A 23,353-nucleotide genomic window follows, 5' to 3' on the forward strand; every position below is an offset into this window, starting at 1 on the left:
GGTCATATTTGAACTCAGGTACTCCTGACTCCAGGGCTGGTGCTCTATCCACTGTGCCACCTAGCTGTCCTGGTCTGTTAGTCTTTACATTGTTTCCATGGTATACATTGATCTCAGTTAAATGTGATGAGAGAGAAATCATATCTTTAAGGAAGAAAAATGAAGTATAAGAGATAGCAGAATTATATAATAAGGTAATTTCCCCCCCTAAATTAAAGGTAATAAATAGTCTTTGATCTTTGTTGAAACTCCACAATTCTTTTGCTGTATACAGATGATATTCTCCATCGCAGATAACCCAAAATTGTCCCTTGTTGTTGCACTGATGGAATGAGCAAGTTCATCAAGGTTGATCATCGCCCCCATGTTGCTGTTAGGGTGTACAATGTTTTTCAGGTTCTCATCTCACTCAGCGTCAGTTCTTGTGAATCCTTCCAGGCTTCCCTGAATTCCTGTCACTCCTTGTTTCTTTTTTCTTTTATTAAAGATTTTATTTGAGTTTTACAATTCCCCCTCCCCCCCCCATCTTACTTCCCTCCAATGGAAAGCAATCTGTCAGTCTTTGCTTTGTTTCCATGGTGTACATTGATCCAAATTGAGTGTGATGAGAGAGAAATCATATCCTTAAGGAAGAAACAAAAAGTATAAGAGATAACAAGATCAGACAATAAGATATCTGTATTTTTTTTCTAAATTAAAGGGAATAGTCCTTGAACTTTGTTCAAACTCCATGGCTCTTTATCTGGATACAGATGGTATTCTCTATTGCAGACAGTCCAGAATTGTCCCTGGTTGTTGCACTGATGGAATGAGCAAGTCCATCAAGGTTGATCATCACCCCCATGTGGCTGTTAGGGTGTACAGTGTTTTTCTGGTTCTGCTGAGCATCAGTTCATGCAAATCCCTCCAGGCTTCCCTGAAATCCTGTCCCTCCTGGTTTCTAATAGAACAATAGTGTTCCATGACATACATATCCCACAGTTTGCTGAGCCATTCCCCAATTGAAGGACATTCCACAATCTTTTTTGTACAAGTGATGTTTTTACCCTTTTTCATCGTCTCTTCAGGGTATAGACCCAGTAGTGGTATTTCTGGGTCAAAGGGTATGCACATTTTTGTTGCCCTTTGGATGTAGTTCCGGACTGCTTTCCAGAAAGGTTGGATGAGTTCACAGCTCCACCAACAGTACATTAGTGTCCTAGATTTCCCACATTGCTTCCAACATTGATCATTGTCCTTTCTGGTCATATGGGCCAGTCTGAAAGGTGTGAGGGTGGTACCTCAGAGATTCTTTAATTTGCATTTTTCTAATAATGATTTAGAGCAATTTTTCATATGACTATGGATTGCTTTGATCTGCTCATCTGTAAATTGCCTTTGCCTATCCTTTGACCATTTGTCAACTGGGGAATGGCTTTTTTTAAAAAATATGACTCAGTACTCTGTATATTTTAGAAACGAGTCCTTTGTCAGAAACATTAGTTGTAAAGATTGTTTCCCAGTTTACTACATTTCTTTTGATCTTGGTTGCAGTGCTTTTCTCTGTGCAAAATCTTTTTAATTTAATGTAATCGAAATCATCTAGTTTGTTTTTGGTGATGTTCTCCATCTCTTCCTTAGTCATAAACTGCTTCCCTTTCCATAGATCTAACAGGTAAACTACTCCTTGATCTTCTAGTTTGCTTATAAGAGAATAACTCTTATTTACACATGCAAACACAAATTTTTACTGTCAGAGAAAATTTATACAAAGATTTTTTCCATTGAACCCCACTTCCCTTCTTATCTGAGATGCGTTTATATTTTAGTTTTTGCAAAAGCCTTCAAATAATCAAAGTTTTCTATTTTATCTTTTGCATTTGCTTCTATTTTGTGTTAAGAATACATTTAATAAAGCTGATTCAGAAATGTTTTACATAACTTCATATGTAGACTTCATGTCTTGCCTTCTCAAAGAGTAAAGGGTAGGCAGCTAGGTGGCACAGTGGATAGAGCACCGGCCTTGGAGTCAGGAGTACCTGGGTTCAAATCCGGTCTCAGACACTTAATAATGACCTAGCCGTGTGGCCTTGGGCAAGCCACTTAACCCCATTTGCCTTACAAAAAACCCCCCAAAAACAAACTAAAAAAAAGAGTAAAGGGTAAAGAAAGCAAGATAATTCAAAAATGAAAGTACATATAAATTTTAAAGAAAGACTACCATTTCCTACCCAAAGCTATGAAATACATCATCTGTTTCTCTTTTAATTTTTTATAGTACAAGCTTTAATTTTAAAGTTGTCTGTCCATTTGAATGTATTGTGGAATAAAGCAAACACATATTAGTCTAAGTCAGATTTCTGCAAGACTACTCATCAGTTTTCCCAGCAGTTTCTTTAGAGTTTTTCTAAAGGTAATTAATGTTTTCCAATTTATTACAATTTTGAGTTTTATTGTTTATGGGTCTCCCTTGTCCAATCTGTTCCATCAGTCCATCTCTCTGTTCTTTAAACAATGCCAGTTTTGAGGTTTGAGGCTTCATAACAGTGTGATTTTATATGGCCTCCTGTGAGTTCACTCTGCTACTGCAGAGCTCTTGTTAATATGGCAAATCAAAATATATTGTCTATTGCTTCAATAAAAACTTGTAAAAGTAGGGTTGGACAATCCTGCTTTATAATATAATTTGAAATCTAGAAGTGTTATTCTCCCTTCATCCTTTCTTCTTTTCATAATTTCCCTTTATATTCTAGATTTTTTTCTTTCTCCAAATTAATTTTGTTATTTACCAAATTTTGTGGAGGATTCCCTTCATAATTTCATTGGCATAATATTAAAATATAATTTGATTTTGGTAGTATTATATATCGGTATGGCTTAGCCATGAGCACTTAATATTCCTTCATTTGCTTCAATTGATCTTTATTTCTTAAAGGAGCACTTTTTTACAGGATTGAAAAATGCAGGGATGTATAGAATATCCGAAGTCAAAAAGAGTAAGTTAAAATTAGTCTCTATATTTAAGAGACACCATTAAGATCCCTTGGGAAAATAACAATTCCTAATACATAGATAGGTCTTTGAAATTTGCAAAATCTTTCATTTATTTTTTAATTTGAGCCTTAACTCATTTGATCACCACAATATTCCTGTGACGGAAATGTAATTTTTGTTGTAGTTGCAGTTGTTCAGTTGTTTCATTCATGTCTGTTTTCATGATCCCATTTTTGGTTTTCTAGGCAAAGGTACTAAAGTGGTTCGCCATTTCCTTCTAGCTCATTTTGCAGATGAGGAAACTGAGGCAAACAACATTAAGTGACTTATTCAAAGTCACATACAACTAGTACATTTCTTTTTTTTAATTAAAGATTTTATTTATTTTGAGTTTTACAATTTTTCCCCATCTTACTTCCCTCCCCCATCCTCCCACAGAAAGCAATTTGTCAGTCTTTACATTGTTTCCATATTGTACATTGATCCAAATTGAGTGTGAAGAGAGAGAAATCCTATCCTTAAGGAAGAAACATAAAGTACAAGAGATAACAAGATCAGACAATAAAATAGCAGGTTTTTTTCCCCTAAATTAAAGGGAATAGTCCTTGAACTTTGTTCAAACTCCATGATTCTTGCTCTGGATACAAATGGTATTCTCCATCGCAGACAGCCCAAAATTGTCCCTGATTGTTGCACTGATGGAATGAGCAAGTCCATCCAGGTTGATCATCACCCCCATGTTGCTGTTAGGGTGTACAGTGTTCTTCTGGTTCTGCTTATCTCCCTCAGCATCAGTTCATGCAAATCCCTCCAGGCTTCCCTGAATTCCCCTCCTTCCTGGTTTCTAATAGAACAGTAGTGTTCCATTGACATACATATACCACAGTTTGTTAAGCCATTCCCTAATTGAAGGACATTTACTTGATTTCCAATCTTTGCCACCACAGACAGGGCTTCTATAAATCTTTTTTGTACAAGTGATGTTTTTACCCTTTTTCATCATCTCTTCAGGGTATAGACCCAGTAGTGGTATTGCTGGATCAAAGAGTATACACATTTTTCTTGCCCTTTGGGTGTAGTTCCAAATTGTTTTCCAGAAAGGTTGGATGAGTTCACAGCTCCACCAAAAATGTATTAGTGTCCGAGATTTCCCACAACCCTTCCAACAATGATCATTGTCCTTTCTGGTTATGTTGGCCAGTCTGAGAGGTTTGAGGTGATACTTCAGAGAAGCTTTAATTTGCATTTCTCTAATAAGTAGTGATTTAGAGCAATTTTTCATATGACTATGGATTGCTTTGATCTGTTCATCTGTAAATTGCCTTTGCATATCCTTTGACCATTTGTCAACTGGGGAATGGATTTTTAAAAAAATAATACTCAGTACTCTGTATATTTTAGAAACGAGTCCTTTGTCAGAAACATTAGTTGTAAAGATTGTTTCTCAGTTTACTACATTTCTTTTGATCTTGGTTGCAGTGGTTTTCTCTGTGCAAAACCTTATTAATTTAATGTAATCGAAATCATCTAGTTTGTTTTTGGTGATGTTCTCCATCTCTTCCTTAGTTATAAACTGCTCCCCTTTCCATAGATCTGACAGGTCAACTAGTCCTTGATCTTCTAGCTTATAGTATTGTTTTTTATGTCTAAATCCTGTATCCATTTGGATCTTATCTTGGAATCAACTAGTACATTTCTGAGGGAAGATTTGAACTCAGAAAACTGAGTCTTCCTGCATTTAAGTATTCTGCACTCTAATTGAATCATCTAACAGTCTTTTGTTTTTGTTCTGACTCTTCATTACCCCATTTGGGATTTTTTGACAAAGATACTGGAATGGTTTGCTATTTTCTTTTCTAAGTTAAGGAGCATTTTGTAATTGAATTTATGTACAAGTTTTGTGCACTTTTGGAGGTTGTTGATCCCTAGATATTTTATGCATTTTTTAGTTTTTAATGTTTCTTTTTAAAAGTTTCTTTTTAATTGTTTCCAATTACATGTAGAGATTTTAGCATTCATTTTTGTAAAATTTTCTCCCCCCCCTTCCTTAAGATAGCAAGCTATTTGATATATAAGGTTACATTTTGTCATTATTTGGAATGAGATTTTCCAAATCTCTGTCATTATTGCTTCTCTTGTTTTGTTATATAGAAATGTTGATTTTGAGAAATTATTTTTATTTATTTTATATTATTTTATTTATTATTTTATTTTATAACCTACAACTTTAATGAAGCTATTAATTGTCTCAATTAGTATCTTTGGTGCTTCTCTAAGTTTTTCCAGGAATCATATTAGCAAATAGGTATAGTTTTATCTGTTCTTTTGCCTACCTTTATTCCTTTAATTTCTTTCTCATCTTACTCCTGTGGCTAGCATTTACAGAACTATTTCAAATAATATTGAGGAGAGAAGGCATTTGTCTTTCATGCCCATATTTATTGGAAAAAGTTCTAGGGTATCTCTATTGCATGTGTTATAAACTTTTAGCTTTAGATAGCTTTGTAGATTTTGTTTTTAATTTTTAATTTTAGCATAAAAATGTGTTGTACATTGTCAAAAATCTTTTTCTGCACCTTTTGAAATGATCATGTAGTTTTGGACATTTTAGTATTTAATATGCTTATTATTGATTATTTTTTTAAAAAGATTTTATTTATTTTGAGTTTTACAGTTTTCCCCCAATCTTACTCCCCTCCCCCAGAAGGCAGTTTGCCAGTCTTTACATTGTTTCCATGGTATACATTGATCCAAATTGAATGTGATGAGAGAGAAATCATATCCTTAAGGAAGAAACATAAAGTATAAGAGATAGCAAGATCAGACAAAGATATGTTTTTTTTTTCTAAATTAAAGGCAGTAGTCCTTGGTCTTTGTTCAAATTCCACAATTCCTTCTCTGGATACAGATGGTATTCTCCATTGCAGAGAGTCTCAAATTTTCCCTGATTATTGCACTGATGGAATGAGCAAATCCATCAAGGTTGATCATCACCCCCATGTTGCTGTTAGGGTGGACAGTGTTCTTCTGGTTCTGCTCATCTCACTCAGCATCAGTTCATGCGAATCCCTCCAGGCTTCCCTGAAATCCCGTCCCTCCTGGTTTCTAATAGAACAATAGTGTTCTATGACATACATATACCACAGTTTGCCAAGCCATTCCCCAATTGAAGGACATTTGCTTGATTTCCAATTCTTTGCTACCACAAACAGGGTTACTATGAATATTTTTGTACAAGTGATGTTTTTACCCTTTTTCATCATCCCTTCAGAGTATAGACCCAGCAGTGGCATTGCTGGGTCAAAGGGTATGCACATTTTCGTTGCCCTTTGGATGTAGTTCCAGACTGCTTTCCAGAAAGGTTGGATGAGTTCACAGCTCCACCAACAATGTATCAGTGTCCCAAATTTCCCACATCCCTTCCACACTGTCCTCTCTGGTCATATTGGCCAGTCTGAGAGGTGTGAGGTGGTACCTCAGAGATTCTTTAATTTTCATTTCTTTAATAAGTAATGTTTTAGAGCAATTTTTTCATATGACTATGGATTGCTTTGATCTCATCTGTAAATTACCTTTGCATATCCTTTGACCATTTGTCAATTGGGCATTGACTTTTTTTAAAATTTAACTCAGTTCTCTGTATATTTTAGAAATGAGTCATTTGTCAGAAATACTAGTTGTAAAGATTATTTCCCATTTTACCACATTTCTTTTGATCTTAGTTAATGATTATTTTCTTAATGTTGAATCATCCTTGCATCTCTAATATAAATCTTTCTTGGTCATAAAGACTGATTTCTTCAATAAATTGCATTAGTCTGACGGGATTTTGTTTAAAATTTTTGAGTCAATGTTTGAGTGATATTGACTTTTAGTTTTCTTTCTGTGTTTTTTAATCTTTCTTTTGTTAGGTATTGGGTATTTAAATAAGTCTAACAGAAAAATAGACAAAAAGGAAGACATTGTTCATAATCTTTTTTTTAGGTCTTAAAAGGAATCTGGTATTGTGCTTTCTTTCTTAATTTTACAGAATAATTTGTAAAATATGAATATTAACTTCTTTAAAATATTTTTTATTTGTTAATTCCTTTCTAGCCAGTTTTTTCCCTTTTCTGAGACTGACTCATTTAACATCTCTATCCGGTCTTTTGATATATCTGTGTACCAGTATATTTTGAAGGCATTTCTTTAATTTTTTTCTATTATTTGTTTTGTTAAACGCCTATGCATAATGTGCTCTGATTATTTTTACTTGCATTTCTATGATTTCACCTTACTCATTTGCTATTTTATTGATTTGATTTTCTGCTTCTTAATTTAGTTAAGAATTTATCAAGTTTAATATCTTTTCAAAGAACAAGGTTTTAGTTTTTGTCAATGTTTTTGTTTGCACTTTATCTGTTTTCCTTCTCATTTTTAATCTTTTCTGTACTTATTTTAGACTTATTTGTTGATTTTTCATTTTAAAAAATGCACATTTAATTCATAAATCCCCTCTTTTTCTGTGTTGTTAATGTATGATTGTTAGGGTGCTTTTCCAAATCCTGAGGCTTCCCTTAGCTTCATTCTAGAAATTTTGATATATGTTGTTTCATCATTTTCATCTACATAGTTACTTATTGTTTCTATGATTTTTTCCCTTTCACCCCCTAATTATTTAATTCATTGTCAGTATCTTTTCAGGTCAGTATCAATTTGGGTCAGTATCTTTTGTTTGTGGTTACTGGACTAATTTATGTTTTTTATTACATTATGGCCTATAAAATATATATGAACAATGTCTTCCTTTTTGCATTTGTTTATAATATCTTTCTGCTCTAGTATATGGTCAGTTTTTAAAAAAAGTTCTATGTATATGTATATGGGGAGAAATGTGTATATTCTATTGCTATGTCCCCTTTAGAATAAGTCATAAGTCTTTTCACTCTGGTTTTGTAGCATTTTGTTTAACTCCATAGTTTACCTTTTGTCTATTTTTCTGCTATACTTACTTAAAACTAAGAAAAGGATATTTATTTCTTAAATTTTTTTTCCAATTACGTGTGAAGTTAGTTTTCTGCTTTCATCTTTTTGTAAACTTCTTGAGTTCCACATTTTTCTACCACTCTACTTTCCCTCCCCCATGTGTGGGATAAAAATCTTTTTAAAATATATAAGAGATGCTTCTAAACAAAAAAAAAGAAAGTTTATTTTGACTTTTCTTGAAAAAAGGGCACACTCCAAGTCTCACAAAGGTAGTAAAGATCAAGGAGCTGCCCTGAATTGACAGTCAAGCAAGATTACATGTTCTAACGCGGTCCCCTTCTCCTCCCTATCGTCCCTCTCTGTCGACTCATTGGTTAGTCTTCAGAGTTACATTCTATTTGTTAAAATCTACCCCAGCAACAAAGAAAAGAATGAAAAGTTTTCATAAAATATTACCTCACCATCCAGATGGTGAGAATAACCTTCAGGATTATATATATACCCTGCAGACCTCTGTTCCTAGACTGTCTGTGACTGCCTGTCTCTGGCAGTGAAGTCAGATTTTACTGCTGAGAACCAGGCTCTCTATGGCATTGGAAGGAAGCAGGAAGGACCCAGGCATGGGGAAGACTTTGCTGTTAGACTCTGCAGCCTCCTTGCCAGCAATGGAGCTCAGGGTCACTGAGCATCACTTTTTTTTTTTTTAGGTTTTTGCAAGGCAAATGGGGTTAAGTGGCTTGCCCAAGGCCACACAGCTAGGTAATTATTAAGTGTCTGAGGCTGGATTTGAACCCAGGTCCTCCTGACTCCAGGGCCGGTGCTTTATCCACTACGCCACTTAGCCACCCCTTGAGCATCACTTCTGGGGGGGGGGGGTGTTTCACCGCCTTTGACTTCAGGGAGTTCTCCATGGAGGCAGCTGAAATTGCTTTATCTTTGGAACATAATTTCTGTGTTGCAGAGGTTTGAGAAGCCACAGGGATTAGAGAACATAGCTAATCTTCCATCTTGCTGCTCCCACTCCCACTATCCATAAACTCACCAAGAATGGTTTTAGAACTTGTCTGACTTCAGGACCATACATCTATCAATAGCTCAGCTTTCTCATTTCTGGATGTGGTATTATGAAAGTTTCTGGTGGGTAGGAGTTTAGACTGGCCCTGACACCAACTCCATGCCCTGTCCATTGTGTTGCTTCACCGAGGCCTCTGGGAGATTGGTTCCCTTTTTTGTGTGTTTAATGTGAGTTTAGTAAACATTTCCTCCTCTCTCTTGTTAAGACTTCCCCTTGGTGCTCCCTGTGCCGGATGATATTCTGGGAGCAGTGTGCAGGACCCAGGGAGGAGGTCATGCCCTGGCACCTGCTTCTGCCACTGGGAGCTGCTCTGCTGCCAGCTGTCGAGAGGAGCCCTGGGCTTCCTGGTTCCTATCTTTGGGGCTCATGTTGAGGCTTGCTAACCCTTGAACATTTTTTTAATTTAATTTTTTCGCCTAATAACATGCAAAGGTAATTTTCAACATTCATCCTTTTGCAAACTTTTGACTTCCATATTTTTCTACCACTCTCCCTATCTTCCCCACTGCCCTGACATGGACAATTGTGTTTTATATATTTCCATATCTGTCATGTTGTGAAAAAAGGAATTAGAAGTAAGGGAGGAAGACCATGAGAGAGAAAGCAAAAAACATTAAAATTTTAAAAAGTGACCATGGTATGCTTGGCTATGCATTCAAACTCCATGGTTTTTTCCATGGATGTGGATGGCATTGTCTATAACAGGTCTCTCAGGACTGTCTTTTTTTATTTTAGATTTTTTTTCAAGACAATGGGGTTAAGTGTCTTTCCCAAGGCCACACAGCTAGGTCATTATTAAGTGTCTGAGGCCAGATTTGAACTCCAGTATTCCTGACTCCAAGGCCAGTGCTCTATCCACTGTGCCACCTAGCCGCCCTCAGGACTGTCTTTGATTGCTCGACTGCTAAGAGTTGTTGCTTTTGCCAGGGTCAGCTCCTCCCCCCTGTGCACTAAATTCTGTCTTACCAGCTGGGAGTGGCTTCATGTAGCAGGTGTCAGGTGAGTGAATTCGGAGATAAAAACAGAATTTTTAAGAAATGGAGGAGTGAATTCTAGGCACGGGTCATCCAGTGCAGGGATGGACAGAGGAATTATAAGACCTTTATTCACAGTTCAGGATCAGCTTTGAAAGAAATCTAGGCTAAATAGCCAACATAATCAGGATTTCTAAAGATGTTGACTAGCTGCAGCATTTAGTCAAATCAAAACAAATGAAAATTTTGGCCTGGGCTTGCACTTTCATTAAAGTTGGTATTTCTCAAGAAGAAGATCTCTTCTGCACATACCAGTCCACCATGGTGGCACATCTGAGGTACCAAAAACTCAGATGCCCCACCCCTGCCCCCTGAGACAGGCCCTGAATAAGACCCTCCTGAGACCAGGATGCAGGTCAGCTCCAATTTAATTAGAGTTCAAGCCTAATGCTTGGTCTTCAAAAAGTGAATTTAACTACATGATGAGAGTGCTAGTCAAGTAAAGGTTCATTTTCTCACAGCAGCCCTGATGTATGAGCTGCTATTATTATCCTCTCTTTTCAGTGGAGGAAACTGAGGCAGATTAAGGTTAAATGACTAGCTCAGAATCACATAGCCAAAAATTTCAGAGGCTTAATTTGTCTTCATTTCTTCCTGACACCAGGGCCAACAACAATCTTATCCACTTTACCAGCAGCTTCATTATTCATTAGCTTCATCAAACGTCACTGTTCTAGAAAAGATCTGGGATACCGTGGGGTGTGTGACTCTTCATGACCTCTTTTGGGGTTTTCTTGGCAATGATACCAGAATGGTTTGCCATTTCCTTCTCCAGTTCATTATAGATGAGGCAAACTGTTGGAAAGATGCTTAAATGACTTGCTCAGAGTGAGACAGCTAGCGGATTTGAACTCAGTAAGAGATGGGATGAGATGGGGTGGGGCAGCTATGTAGGGCAGTAGTGCTGGACCTGGAGTTAGGAAGACTTCCTCTAGACTACTACTCCCCTCCCCATTCTGCAATTTTAGAGAACTTTAAGATCAATAAGACATGTGCCCTACCTTCAAGGTATTTATAATAAACCAGGGAAGAATAAAACATAACCTAGTTTTCATTTAGATGAGAATATTCCAGAATGAGGAACATTTCAGAATTGTGAGTTCACTGGTCCCTGAGATCATCTGGGAAGGCTTGTTGAAGGAGGGCGAGCTTGAACTGGGCCACGAAGAATGCATAGACCTCCAGGAAGTGGAGATGATATGGTAGGGAGGTAATGAAAACTAAAATAGGGTCACAGAGGAAGGAAACTGGGTGATGTGTTTAGTGGTTATTGGGCCATTCTGGCTGGACTATAGAATTGGACCAGATGATGGAAGACTCAGATGCCAGGTTATTTTCAGTTCATCCTTACAGTACTGAACTACTTCTCAGGGACCTGAGAAAACTGTAAAGGTGACCTTTGAAAAAATCCTGGAGAGATAGCAGAGTCTTAAGACTCTACCAGGCCAGGGCACTTGACTGTTTTTTTTTTTTTCAAATTCTAGAAGGAATTGTGGAAAGGATGGTTAGTGAAAATCAAGGAAAAGGAAGCTCTCTGTGTCAAAATGTCATGTCATAGCAACCTAATTCTTTTTTGATTGGAGATATAGTTTACCCAGATTCTAGTAAGATTTTTGACAAAAGTTTTTCTTTTTATTGTAGACAAGATAGAAAGATGTGGGCTACAAAATACTCATAGATTTTTTAGTAAAAGGATGAACTGCACTGTACTTGCGATCTATGGTAGATGGGAGGGTAAAGAAACTGGAACATGGGAAATGATTTAGGGGGCACTTGATATTCATGGGAATAATGGGCAGATGGGAGAAATGAAAGAAGATGAAGAACGGGAGAGATAGAGACACAGACACACACACAGACTTTTGTCTATGGTTAAAGATGGTATCAACTTTGTTAATGTCAGCCCTCATTTATTTTGGTATAATTATTTCTTTTCCTCTAGAAGTGTAATGTGGATTATGGGAGATTTACCCAGTTTCCTTTCTTGTCACCATGCAGAAATCAGGGGGAGATGGCTTACAACTGTCGTGCAACAATCAACTTGTCCATGGCCCATTTTGACCCTGAGGATTCCTGTAATATTTTGATCTCCTATGGGGGCAGGACATATCACCTAAAGGCTGGATCAGAACTGGAGAGGCAACAATGGCTCACTGCTTTGGAAGTGGCGAGGGCAAAAGCTCTCCGCATGATGAGGACCCTGTCAGGTAAAGTCCTTTGCCCAGGGGACACATGGTGGCTTTGGGAGTTATGGAGTCGTGGACAACCCCTGATTTCCCTCCCCCTCCCAAGATGGGTGGTGTCTCATCCTGATGTCAGGATGTATTCTGCAGGAAATTTTAGCTACCCTAAAACTGGGAGGGGTTCGAGGGTGTCTCAACTGTAGCAGGCATTTGGATTGTTCCTGTCCAGTGTGGGCTAACCTTTAGTGTTTGCATTTTAGAAATGTCGAGTATTTTTCCAGATTCCATAGACTATACAGCAGTGAGACTTTCTCTCTCTCTCTCTCTCTCTCTCTCTCTCTCTCTCTCTCTCTCTCTCTTTAAAAAGGAAATCGGGAATTGCAGTCAATGCTCACAGGAGGTACATGCATGGGGCTCTCATGACCAGCAGGGGAGTTATTTATAGTGGGAGGTTTCTGTGCATGCCTTTCTGCCAGGGGATTTGGGTTGGTTAACCTGGACAAATCAGGGCGTTTTATCAGGCTCCTTCAAATCAGACTGAAGAATTCATTTAGGGCATGACATTGAAAAACCTCATAACTAAGCAAAAGGGAAAACTGTGAGGGATTAAAGGACATTAACCCCTTTGGGGGACAAATATAGATTCAGCTAAGGCAAGCCAGAAATGGGGTGAAATGCAGGGATGATTCTCCATGTCTGTTGTTCCCATGCTAGGTCCTTGAATGATCTGAATGTACTTGCTGGCTCTCATTCTAGTCTGTCCCTGCCCTTCTTCCAAAGTGGAATTTGTTTAGTAATGACTTCACTCATTGCTTTCATGATTTCAATTTGCCCATTTTTATGGAACTCTTTCACCAATGCCAACAGTAGATATGTCTGAGGGAATGATTTGAGGCACATGAAGTGATGGCTGGCATCATCATGAGGGTCAGAGGTGAGATCTGAAGCCATGTTGTCCTGATGGCAAGCTCAGAACCCTCCACTATGCCATCCCAGGTCTGCTTTGAAAAATACTAGGGATTAAAAAAACATTTTTCCATTTTTTTCATATTTAATTTTGTTACTGATCTTCCCAGGTAGGACAGCTCTCTCTGATGCTGTGAAATTACTTTCCTGTTCTTCATGGATTTGATGTGGTTAAATATTAAAATTGGAGAGGACCATAGATCATCTCTTCCACAGCTTTTATTTTGAGTTGTCTAGGATCCAGAGGCAAAAATCCATGGCTTAAAGTCAGACAGAGAACTGATGGCAAAAGTGGATGAGGTGATCACCTGGCTCCTAACATGCAGTCACTCTGATGTAGAGGATGATGTTAATGTGAAAAAAAGATAAGGGTAGTTAGACTGGGACGTTAAGAGAAGGTTTGGCCACACTGTCTTCTTGAGATGAAAGCATCTTTGCAACATGGGGCTTGGGTACCATAGGGAAGTTTATCCTATTTTCTTTTGTCTATGGACACCTCCATAGAATTTCCTGTTTTTTACTGTGGTCATCTAATGTAGAGGCTATGCTCTTGAGTTGGAACCAGAGCTCATAGTGTTGGCACCTTGAAGTTTGCAGACCACCATCCTCCTGATGTTCTGAGAGAGGGAAGGTGCAGATGTGACCTCCCTTTTAAAGATGAGGAGTGTTCACATCTAGGTGTTTTTGCTTCTTGTCAATGAGGAGCCCTGGATTTTGTTTTGTCCTGTTCCTGGTTAGGTACATGATCTTGGACAAGTCATTCCATGGGCCTCGAATATGGGACTGAAGGGTGGGCATTCACAGTAAAGATGACCCGTCTTAAGACTGAAAGAATTATCTTAAAACCTTAAAGGACAGCATAAATGTACTGTTCTATTTTAATGCTTTGTGAAAAGTGTCTTTTGTAATGTTTATATCAGGCAGCTAGGTGGCACAGAGCTCTGGCCCTGGAGTCAGGAGGATCTGAGTTCAAATCCAGCCACAGATATTTGACATTTATTAGCTGTGTGACCCTGGGCAAGTCATTTAACCTTGATTGCCTTTTATCTGGGGCCATCTCCAGTGGTCCTGATCCATATCTGGCCATTGGACTCAGGTGGCTTTTGAGGAGAAAGTGAGTCTGGGAACTTAGCCCAGGGTCTCCGCCCCCCCTCCCCGCCCCAATCCAATTCATACGCTTGTCATGATACCATCTATTGTCAGGGTCTTCTTGGAGAATGGAGGACAAGCATCTTTCAACTAGGTAGGCATTTATGATGTATTTAGAAACCTACAGAATAGATGGAAAATGGCCTTAGCAGGGAGGGTTTAAAAAAGCCATCTTCCCAAAGTGCCCTTGGAAATGAGTCTTGAAGGAAGCTATAGATTCAAAGAGGCAAAAGTTGGTAGGGATGGTGTGCAAAGGCAGAGATGGGACCTCATATGAGCAGATCAATAGAGAAATCAATATTGTTGAGACATGGAGTGCAGATATAGGAAAGGGCCAGTTGGGATTTTATTTTTGACCTTTGAGCTAATAAGGAATCTTTGGAATTTATTGATTAGGGTTATGCTATAGTAAGAGCTGTGTTTTAGGAAAATCACTGATATATCTGAGTGAAGCATGAGGCAAGGAGACTAGTTAGAAGTGATGAAGGGATGATCTAAGTTGATGGTTTTGTGAGTGGAAGGAAGTAGCTAAATCCAAGAGATGTCCTGAAGGTAGAAATGACAAGATTTGGTAAGGGATTTGAATAGAGGGGACAAGGGATAAGAGAGAAAGTTGAGAACTTGGGTGATTGGAAAGATGGCTGTGTTCTCAAAAGGTATAAGTTAAGAAGAAGAGTGGTTTGGGGAGGAAGACAATGAGATACATTCTTAACTTGTTCAGTCTAGGATTACTAATTGCTTTTTGAGATGGAGATGTTCAATAGGTAGTTGAGGTGTACTTGGAGCTCGGGAGACATCCTGGGGTTGAATGCATAGATCTTGGCATCTTTCATATAATGATATTAATAGATTACTTAGGAGCTAATGAAGTTACCAAGTGAGAGAATAGATAGGGCTTCCTAGGGCTGAGTGATCAGATAGGCATTCTCCTCCATTCATTTGACTACCCATTCACACTGGCCTTCCTGCCATTCCTTTCCCACAGCACTCAGTCTATCACCTCCATGACTTTACACTGATTGTCCCTTATTCTGGAATGTTCTCCTTCCTCACCTCATTCTCTTAGAATTCCTTGCTTTCTTTAAGGCTTAGCTCCCCTTCTGAGGCATCTAGGTAGTACAGTGGGTAGAGTGCTACCAGAGTTGAAAGGACTCAACTTCCTGAGTTCAAATCTGGCCTCAGACACTGCGTGACCCTGTGTAAGTTACTTCATCCTGTTTTCCTCAGTTTCCTTATTTTAAAATGACCTGACTTGGAGTAGGAAATGACAAACCATTCTAGTATCTCTGCCAAGAAAGCCCCAAGTAGGGTCATGGTGAGTTAGACACATGCACAACTGAAAAACAACTTAATACCTTCTGTGGGAAACCTTTTCTAAGCTCCCTAGCTGCTTGGGTCCTCCTACCTAAGATTACCTTTCATCTACTCCATCTACTGAACAAAGTGCTTCTATTTTACCTCCCCTATGATATGAATTTTGAGATGGCAGGGATTTCTAAATCCATTGCTTAGGCTAGAAAGGCTTAATGATGTGATTCTGAAACACTGTCAGAAAACAAGTCTGCATGACTCAGTTACCTATTTAGTGGGCTCTGCTTTGTTGACATACTACTAGTTGAGTTCATGTAGATACTGCTCAAGGGAATAGCTGTTGATTCCCCTCTTAGATGGTACCTGTTTCATAAGTTCCATTTGGAGTTTTATCAACCACTTTTGATTTCATTTGACCAACCCAGTGGTACATTCCTAGTGTTTGTGTTTATTTGGGGCTTGTGAAAATTTTGCTAGAAGGATTTCTGTCAATATTTAGCCTATTTAGCAAGTGTTTTGAGAATAACTATCAAGCCCCCTCCTCCTTTTTATGACAGAGTGTTAATCTTTCTATAGTTTCATTGCAGTCATGAGCCCCATATTATTTTGACACTGTACTGTTTTTTTTTTAACACCTTCTAACTCCATTGTCATTATTTTATGATGCTAGAAGAATAAGCTAAGACTCAAAGTGCATTGGTGTTAATTATGATAAATAGAGTCTTCCCCTTTAGATTTAGTTTCAGAATAGCAGGAGAGCTTTTAACCGTCACAGCTTCAGCTTCCCCTGGGGCCTTATGCCTTCTTATGTCTGGTTTCAAGAAGAGCAAGGGATGGGTAACCATCATCTCTGATTAAGTTCAAAGCCTTCTATCTCTACCCTTCCTTGATGCCTCTAGGGAAGGGGAAGGAATCAACATTTATTAAGTGCTGTGTCCTGGGCTGTCTGCTTTACAGATATTATTGAAATGACCTCTTGATAATACTGGAGAAAGTGTCCCCAAGATGAAGTAGCTTTTGTAGAACAGGTTCTTTTGTGGCATCTAAGCTTATCAGCTATGAGTAAGGTGTTTTGATCAAATGAGATAATAGATTAAGCAGAGAGCTTAGCACATATTAGGCACTTCATAAATACTTCTTCTCTTGAACTACAAGCCATACTGAATTCTCTTGAGTAATTATAATCAATAGTAAGGCAGAGCCATTGTGGGCATCTGTTTTCTGTTTGAAAAAATGCCAATTTTTTGTATCTATTATTCTCAAAATTTTTGTGTTTGTGCCATATTTTAAATGATCAAATGCTCTACTTTTCTCCTTGAGCTTTATTTATTTTATGTATCTGTAGTACACAACTAAATCATGGGCTTTGAACTGAATCCAAGACTTGTGATAATAAAAGGTGTGTAAAAGGTGTATAAATGCCATGGCTGTTTTTTCAGTGGTTTCAGCAGTCACTGAATTGATAGCTGCTTTTTGTTCCCCAGGAACCATTATGTGCACACCCTTTTTGCCTCTAAGCATATTTTTCTGTTATGGTTCATAAATTTTTTTTAGGAGGAGGAATCCAGTTTGAACATAAGCATATAGTTGACCCATCACGATTTGGAGGTATCTTGGTCCCAACTTTCTGTGATTCATTATATTCACAAACTTTTGATTTTTGCATTTGATTCAAAATGTGCTTTTGTTAACACTGAACTTGTTACAACCATATATTTAGATGGCCTGAAATTTTCTACCTCCTCCTTCAGGTATTCTTTCTCATTTGTTTCTCAAGTCGCTATAATAGAGTTTTTGATCAATGCAATTTGATTGATGCAGTGCTGTTTGCATTGCAAAAGTGTTATTGTGAAGATGAAAGAAGTTAGTTTTGATAAAACAGTGCCTGGCACATAGTAGGTTTTTTAATAAATGCTTATTTCCTTCCCTCACTTTGTTGGATGTCCCTGGGAATTGTTCATCTCATCACTTCCCATAGTGATGTCTAGACCCAAGATCTGTAAATCTAGCCCCACTCTCTTCTCAAGTCACATACACTGCATTTTTGACATCTTGGATTGATGGTCCTTTAGACATTTCAGATTCAGAATGTCCAAAACAGAATTTATTCAAGGCCTCCCCTTCCCCCATATTTCCAGGCATGTAGCTCTGAAGCCTCAGAGAAGCACTCTTAGCTTGTTGTTCTTACCCAACCTTCTGCTGGGTTTAACCTCTTCCTGGCATGGTGCTGATAAACTGTTAGGTTTCACAGGCAAATAATAATGAGGTCAGTACAATGGCTCTGTAGACTTTTCAGTTTTGGTAGTCAATCTAACACCTCTTCTCTCCCACACTTCCTTTCGAATCCTCTCAGACACTGAGCTAGCTTTGGCAATGCGAGTGACAACCTCATTGTCAATGTGAACCACCTTGGGAGAGGGAAGTCAACTTGTCCACAGTCCTCAAAACTTCTCCACTTGCTGCCATCGATGGTTCCACATAGGGATGATGTGGTGCTGGCTGATGGAGCATCTGGGTTTTCTTGGTGTTCATTGTTAGACCAAAGTGAACACAAATAGCAGAGAATCCATACTGTGCGGCAGCTCATCTTCAGAGGCTAAAGCCTTTCAGTTTGAAGAATTTGCATCAGCAGATGACCTTGAGACCATGTTCATCCTCAGTGAAGCCATTTGATAACATGACTGAACATATCATGGTAAAAGGTCTGGGAGCAAAGGCACAGCCTTGTTTCACTCTCTTGGTGATTGGGAAGTCACAAGAACATTGTCCACTAGCCAGAACTAGGCAAGCATGCTGTCATGGAAGTGATGTACAATATTGATAAACTTGAGTACTACAAAGAGTCACTCTTTTTTAAAACATATTCATCCTTTTCCTTGTCCTTTGATTTCTTCAGGTATCATCATTATAAGTGTTATTGGTGGACGTGCTAATTGCTGCTTTGGGTTCTTGTGTTTTTTTTTCCCTCTCTAAATATCATAGTTTTATCTTAGCATCATGTATGTGCTGCATGGTTCATTGATGGTGCCCAGTTTGTCTTGGAGATGGAAAGAGACCAAGTCCCCAGAGATTCTCCCCACATCTAGAAGAGAAGCAACCTCTGAGGACTGGACCTTGAGGTCACAAGTTTTCTTTTCCTTTTCTTTTTTTCTTGGTAACAGAGCAACTAGAAGGTGACTGGCCTTGGAGGCAGGAGGATGGGAGTGCCAATCTAGCCTCAGACACTTGACTCATACTAGCCATGTGACCTTGGGCAAGTCCCTTAAGCCTGAGTACCTCACATCCAGGGCCATCTCCAGGCATCCTGATCCATATCTGGCCACTGGACCCAGGTGACCCTGGAGGAAAAAGTGAGGCTGGTGACTTAACACAGTACTTCCTCACTCCAATCCAATTTGCATGCTTGTCATAGCATCACCTCTCTGATAGAGTGGTCTTTGAAAATGAAAGAAACAATCCAATTTTAATTTTTGCTAACAGTGGAAAAATCACAGCTTCTAGAAAAGGAATAATCTTGATTTCTGGATTTGATTACAAATTACAAACTAAAAACTTTCCCAAAACTTACTGCTTAAAAGACACTGACTAAGGCCTTCAAAAAGTATCACTAAGTCTGTGTGAAACACTATTCTGTCTACTGAGGACAGACAATAAAAAAAGGAGGGAGACTGGGAAGATAGAGCTCCAGTAATTATCTCATACAGTGAAAAGGAATTACTTTTTTTAAGATGATTTTTTAAATTGCTTCAACCAATCAGTACCATTGTAGGCATGACACTGACTGGGGTCATACCATGAGAATTGTTTTAAGGAAAAGATCCAATTTCAGAGGAGGGTATTGGGGGATAGTGTGATTTTGAAGTTATGGATTTGAGAGGTTGGAATAAATGTGATTATTTTTAGCAGAATTTTAAGGATCAAAGGGTTGATGAAGGTTTGATAGAAAAGGGAGACATTTTGGGGGGGTTGGCAAGGCAATGGGGTTAAGTGACTTGCCTGAGGTCACACAGCTAGGTCATTATTAAATGTCTGAGGCTAGATTTGAACTCAGGTTCTTCTGAATTCAGGGCTGTTGGTCTATCCACTGCATCACCTAGCTGCCCCTGCAAAGAGAGTAAAGAAGAGTCACAAGGCATCTCAGAATATTGTGAAGCCTGTGAAAAGTTCCAAGAAAAAGTCTGCTTTTTACCCAAATTCCCCTCTCCATGCCTGCCTATCCATAGGCATGTTAATATAACATATCATTTCATTAGGAAAAGGATTCCAGGAACCTGAATGTTGCCTCAGTCACAAAGATGGGTTAGTTTAGGGAAAGGTCTAACTCCATGTAAAGTTAAAATGAGAGTCTGGAATTTTCCTAATTTGTGGTAATTGATCCTCAGAAGTTTCATCCAAAATAAAAGTCAAATTGAGGGACAATCAAGTGAATCCCAGGGGCTATTATTTTACCTCCAGGTGTAAAATGAGCTTTATAACAGGATTTTACAGATGTATGAAGTTATTCTTCAGTTTCAAATAAAAGAAGAGTGTGTTCAAAATGGGTGGAGGTAGAGGAAGAGAGACAGAAGGAGAGGGAGAGAGGAAGAAGAACTCAGTAGCCAATTAATTAAAGGTTTTATTCTCTATTTTATACCAGATAGATAGCAACAGTCATAGAAAACCTGCTTAAGCTTGGGAGGGGGAGAGGAGGAAGACAGGGCTCCTGCATTCCACATTTTCCTGCACTGCCAGAGATACCACCATTACACATATTTTCACTCCTCACTAACATACCAACACCACTTTCAGAACAGAAGCTCTTTGTGTAACCTGCAAAGGATAAATAGGAAAGCAAAGCAAATAAACACCTTGGCCACATCTGTGAATCCCATCTGTATGCACCTGTTGTACTCACTAGTTTCTTCAGCTAGTCTCTATATGATAAGAGTCCTTTTCTCAAATTCTGATCATTTTCTTGTACATGGCCTTCTGTGAATGTTCTTGTAAAAGTGTGTTACCCAGCTCTGGGCAGAACTTTCAGTATGGTTTGCTGGCAGCAAAGAACAAGAGAATTATTGCATTCTCCTTTGATCTGTACCCAGGGTAGAATAGAGTTGGACTTGTGAGGTGCTGGCAAGGGAGAGACACCTGCAAATTACAATTTGGTTGCCTCATCCTAATCAGGGAAACCTAGATTAGGGAGTAATTATGTTTGTTCAAGTTTCCATCATATGAAGGAACTGAGCAAGTGTAGTGGGGAAGAATTCAGGACCATAAGGTATTTGAAGGGATTTCATGTGATAGAGGTATTGAACTTGGTTTTGTCCCTAGAGGGCATAACTAAGAACCATGGTGAGGGTAGGGGAGGGGCTGGGGCTAGGTTGGCGGAGGGGGAGAGGAGTACCATCAAGGAGGTCATTTTTAGAAAAAAAATCACTATTCATTAGAATTGTCCATAAATGGAATGGCCTGTCTGGAAGGACATAGTTTCAGATGGAGACTGGAGGACCACTTGACCAGTATGTTATGGTGGGGCTTACTCTCATGTATAGGTTCGACTAGGTGACTTCTCAGGGCCTTTCTGTGATCTTGGAATTTTGGGTATTTCAGTTTTAATAGAAATATTTGGTTCCTAGCATTCATTCTATGACCATTCCATCTTAAATTCTCTTTCCTCTCATGTCTTTTTTTTTTATGTCAGATGGCTAAGAAGTAGTTCCATTTCACCTAAACGTTTTTTTTATGTCATAGGGCATTTCTTGCTCTTCTCTTGCCCATAGCTCCTGGCTGTGTACATAGATGCTTACTTAGTGTGTAATGAATTGCACACATTACACCTATTCCTTTGGTGGGCTTTTCTACTCAGTAGTATAAAGGTTCTGAGCAGGGCACAGAAACATGCTGTCCTTAGTCCTCTGTTTTCTTCATAACTCCTCTTCTGTATGAATGCTTTCCAGAAATCCCCTGCTTTCTCTTAGGATGGGATCCTATTGCCTTAAAGAGGTCCTGAATAGCTTCTTGGCCAAGGCAGCTGTCAATAATGATGGCTGACTCAGCTCATGGAACCTTGGACTGTGATAAGGGAGAGAAGAGATCTTCTGTTTTCTGTTGCTTTGCCCAGGATGGCAGCCATGTCAATAGCAGTGGTAATGCCTCCACTACCCACCCCTTCTCTCTTTATTTGTGGCATCCTTCAACTGTCCTGCCATCTAGTAGGCCTACTTGAAGTTAGTACTGAGAATGGAGGGCAGTGGGGTTTATGTGAGAGCGATAGCATAAGTGATAAACCTGCTGGTTTAAGAAGGCTCATTACTGCCAGGTTAATCCTTTTTGACTTTCTGAACCTCCACACCTAAGAGGTAAAAAATTACTTTTTGTGTTGCATTTATGAAAGACAGACATGTTCCCACATTCTGTTGAAGGTGCTGTGTCTGCAGACAGCTGGGGGCTCTGGGAGCTCAAGCTGCCATCATAACCTGTGTCTACATACTGTGCCAAGGACTCAGAACTGCTACATCAAGACCAGTCATCAGAGTACTCTTCTAAGACCTTGCTGATTTAAAAATATGTTTTATTCCCAACAAAAAATTCATAACCTGTGAAACAATTTGAACTCAACTTGCACAAGATCTTAATCTCTGTGTTAGTTTTATATGACTAGAAAAGTTTGTTCGTATATATATATATATATGTATATATATATATATATGTATGTATGTATGTATATCCTGAAATTTTCACTGTGCTACTCCTATTTTCCACCCCAACCCTTTCTACTCCTGTTTTCTCATAGACAAAATTAAAATGCTTTTAATGTCCCACTTTTAAGGTCATGGGGAAAGTGAAGTCTTCTGGCCCACCATATATACTTGTGTCCATCTGCAGATAATGAAAGTTTTTACAAAACACTGGGCAGGCTTTCGACAAGTCTTGTGTTCATGGGTCAGCTTCTTTGCCAACATTGCTTCCAGCCATATTCTGCCATCTGATCACTGGAGTATCTCAAGGTATTTCACTTTCCATGGGAAGAGAGAATTGCCAAGCATTGTGTGGGCTCCTTTTTAACATCTGTCCATTATACAATATACTGTGAAACTTTTCTTGTTCCATTTATTGTGTCTTGAGAATACCTCACTCCATACCTCTCTTGTCTCTGTGTCATCAAGATGTGGGCAGTGGCTGAAAAGTATTACAGCATGAGGCTGTCTTAGGAATGTTTGTACCTGTGGTAACCTTAGTAGATGAACTTTTCATGTCCTTGTGACTTAAGAAGAGACCCCTGTTTTGGGAAGGAACTTACAACCATCTAGTGAGTCTACTTCCTGATCGATGAATCTCCTTAACATATCCTGGACAGGTGGACAACCTGTGAAATCATTTGGTTTGATGCTGCCAGGGCCGCTGCAGATAGGTTTCAAAATTCAATAAATCCAGGAGCTTTTTAAGGGTAAATAGAAATGTTTGACCAAATATAGAAGTGTAATTTTTGAGGTACTAATTTTGTATGGCTTACAGAGTAGAAAGGTTCCCCACCCTTGATTTATTTATTTTTTATTTTTGGGGGGAATGCTTCACGAATTTGTGTGGCATCCTTGCACAGGGGTCATGCTAATCTTCTCTGTATTATTCCAATTTTAGTATATGTGCTGCTGAAGCGAGCACCCCACCCTTGATTTAGAAAGTGCATCATACCAAATTCTGATTAGGAAATCTGAGGG

At 38.7% G+C, this 23,353-nt stretch overlaps 1 protein-coding gene and 1 non-coding gene across 6 annotated transcripts in view; one reads left to right on the plus strand and one right to left on the minus strand.

Annotated features, from left to right (window-relative positions):
- Positions 1 to 23,353, plus strand: part of OSBP2 (oxysterol binding protein 2) — a 273,029-nt gene that overhangs the window by 42,471 nt on the left and 207,205 nt on the right. For 4 of the 5 annotated variants that reach the window (XM_074206362.1, XM_074206355.1, XM_074206357.1 and 1 more), the window contains 2 exons: positions 12,046 to 12,254; positions 12,598 to 12,630. In XM_074206362.1, the coding sequence (XP_074062463.1) occupies positions 12,046 to 12,254; positions 12,598 to 12,630 (242 nt within the window). The remainder of the gene's footprint in view (positions 1 to 12,045; positions 12,255 to 12,597; positions 12,631 to 23,353) is intronic. The other variant, XM_074206361.1, reaches the window with a different exon arrangement.
- LOC141503649 (U6 spliceosomal RNA) lies at positions 23,191 to 23,297 on the minus strand. The gene has a single exon (XR_012472992.1). It is a non-coding gene; the product is annotated as a U6 spliceosomal RNA (small nuclear RNA).

The sequence above is a fragment of the Macrotis lagotis genome, chromosome X, assembly GCF_037893015.1.
Source record: "Macrotis lagotis isolate mMagLag1 chromosome X, bilby.v1.9.chrom.fasta, whole genome shotgun sequence".
Lineage (NCBI taxonomy): Eukaryota > Metazoa > Chordata > Mammalia > Peramelemorphia > Peramelidae > Macrotis > Macrotis lagotis.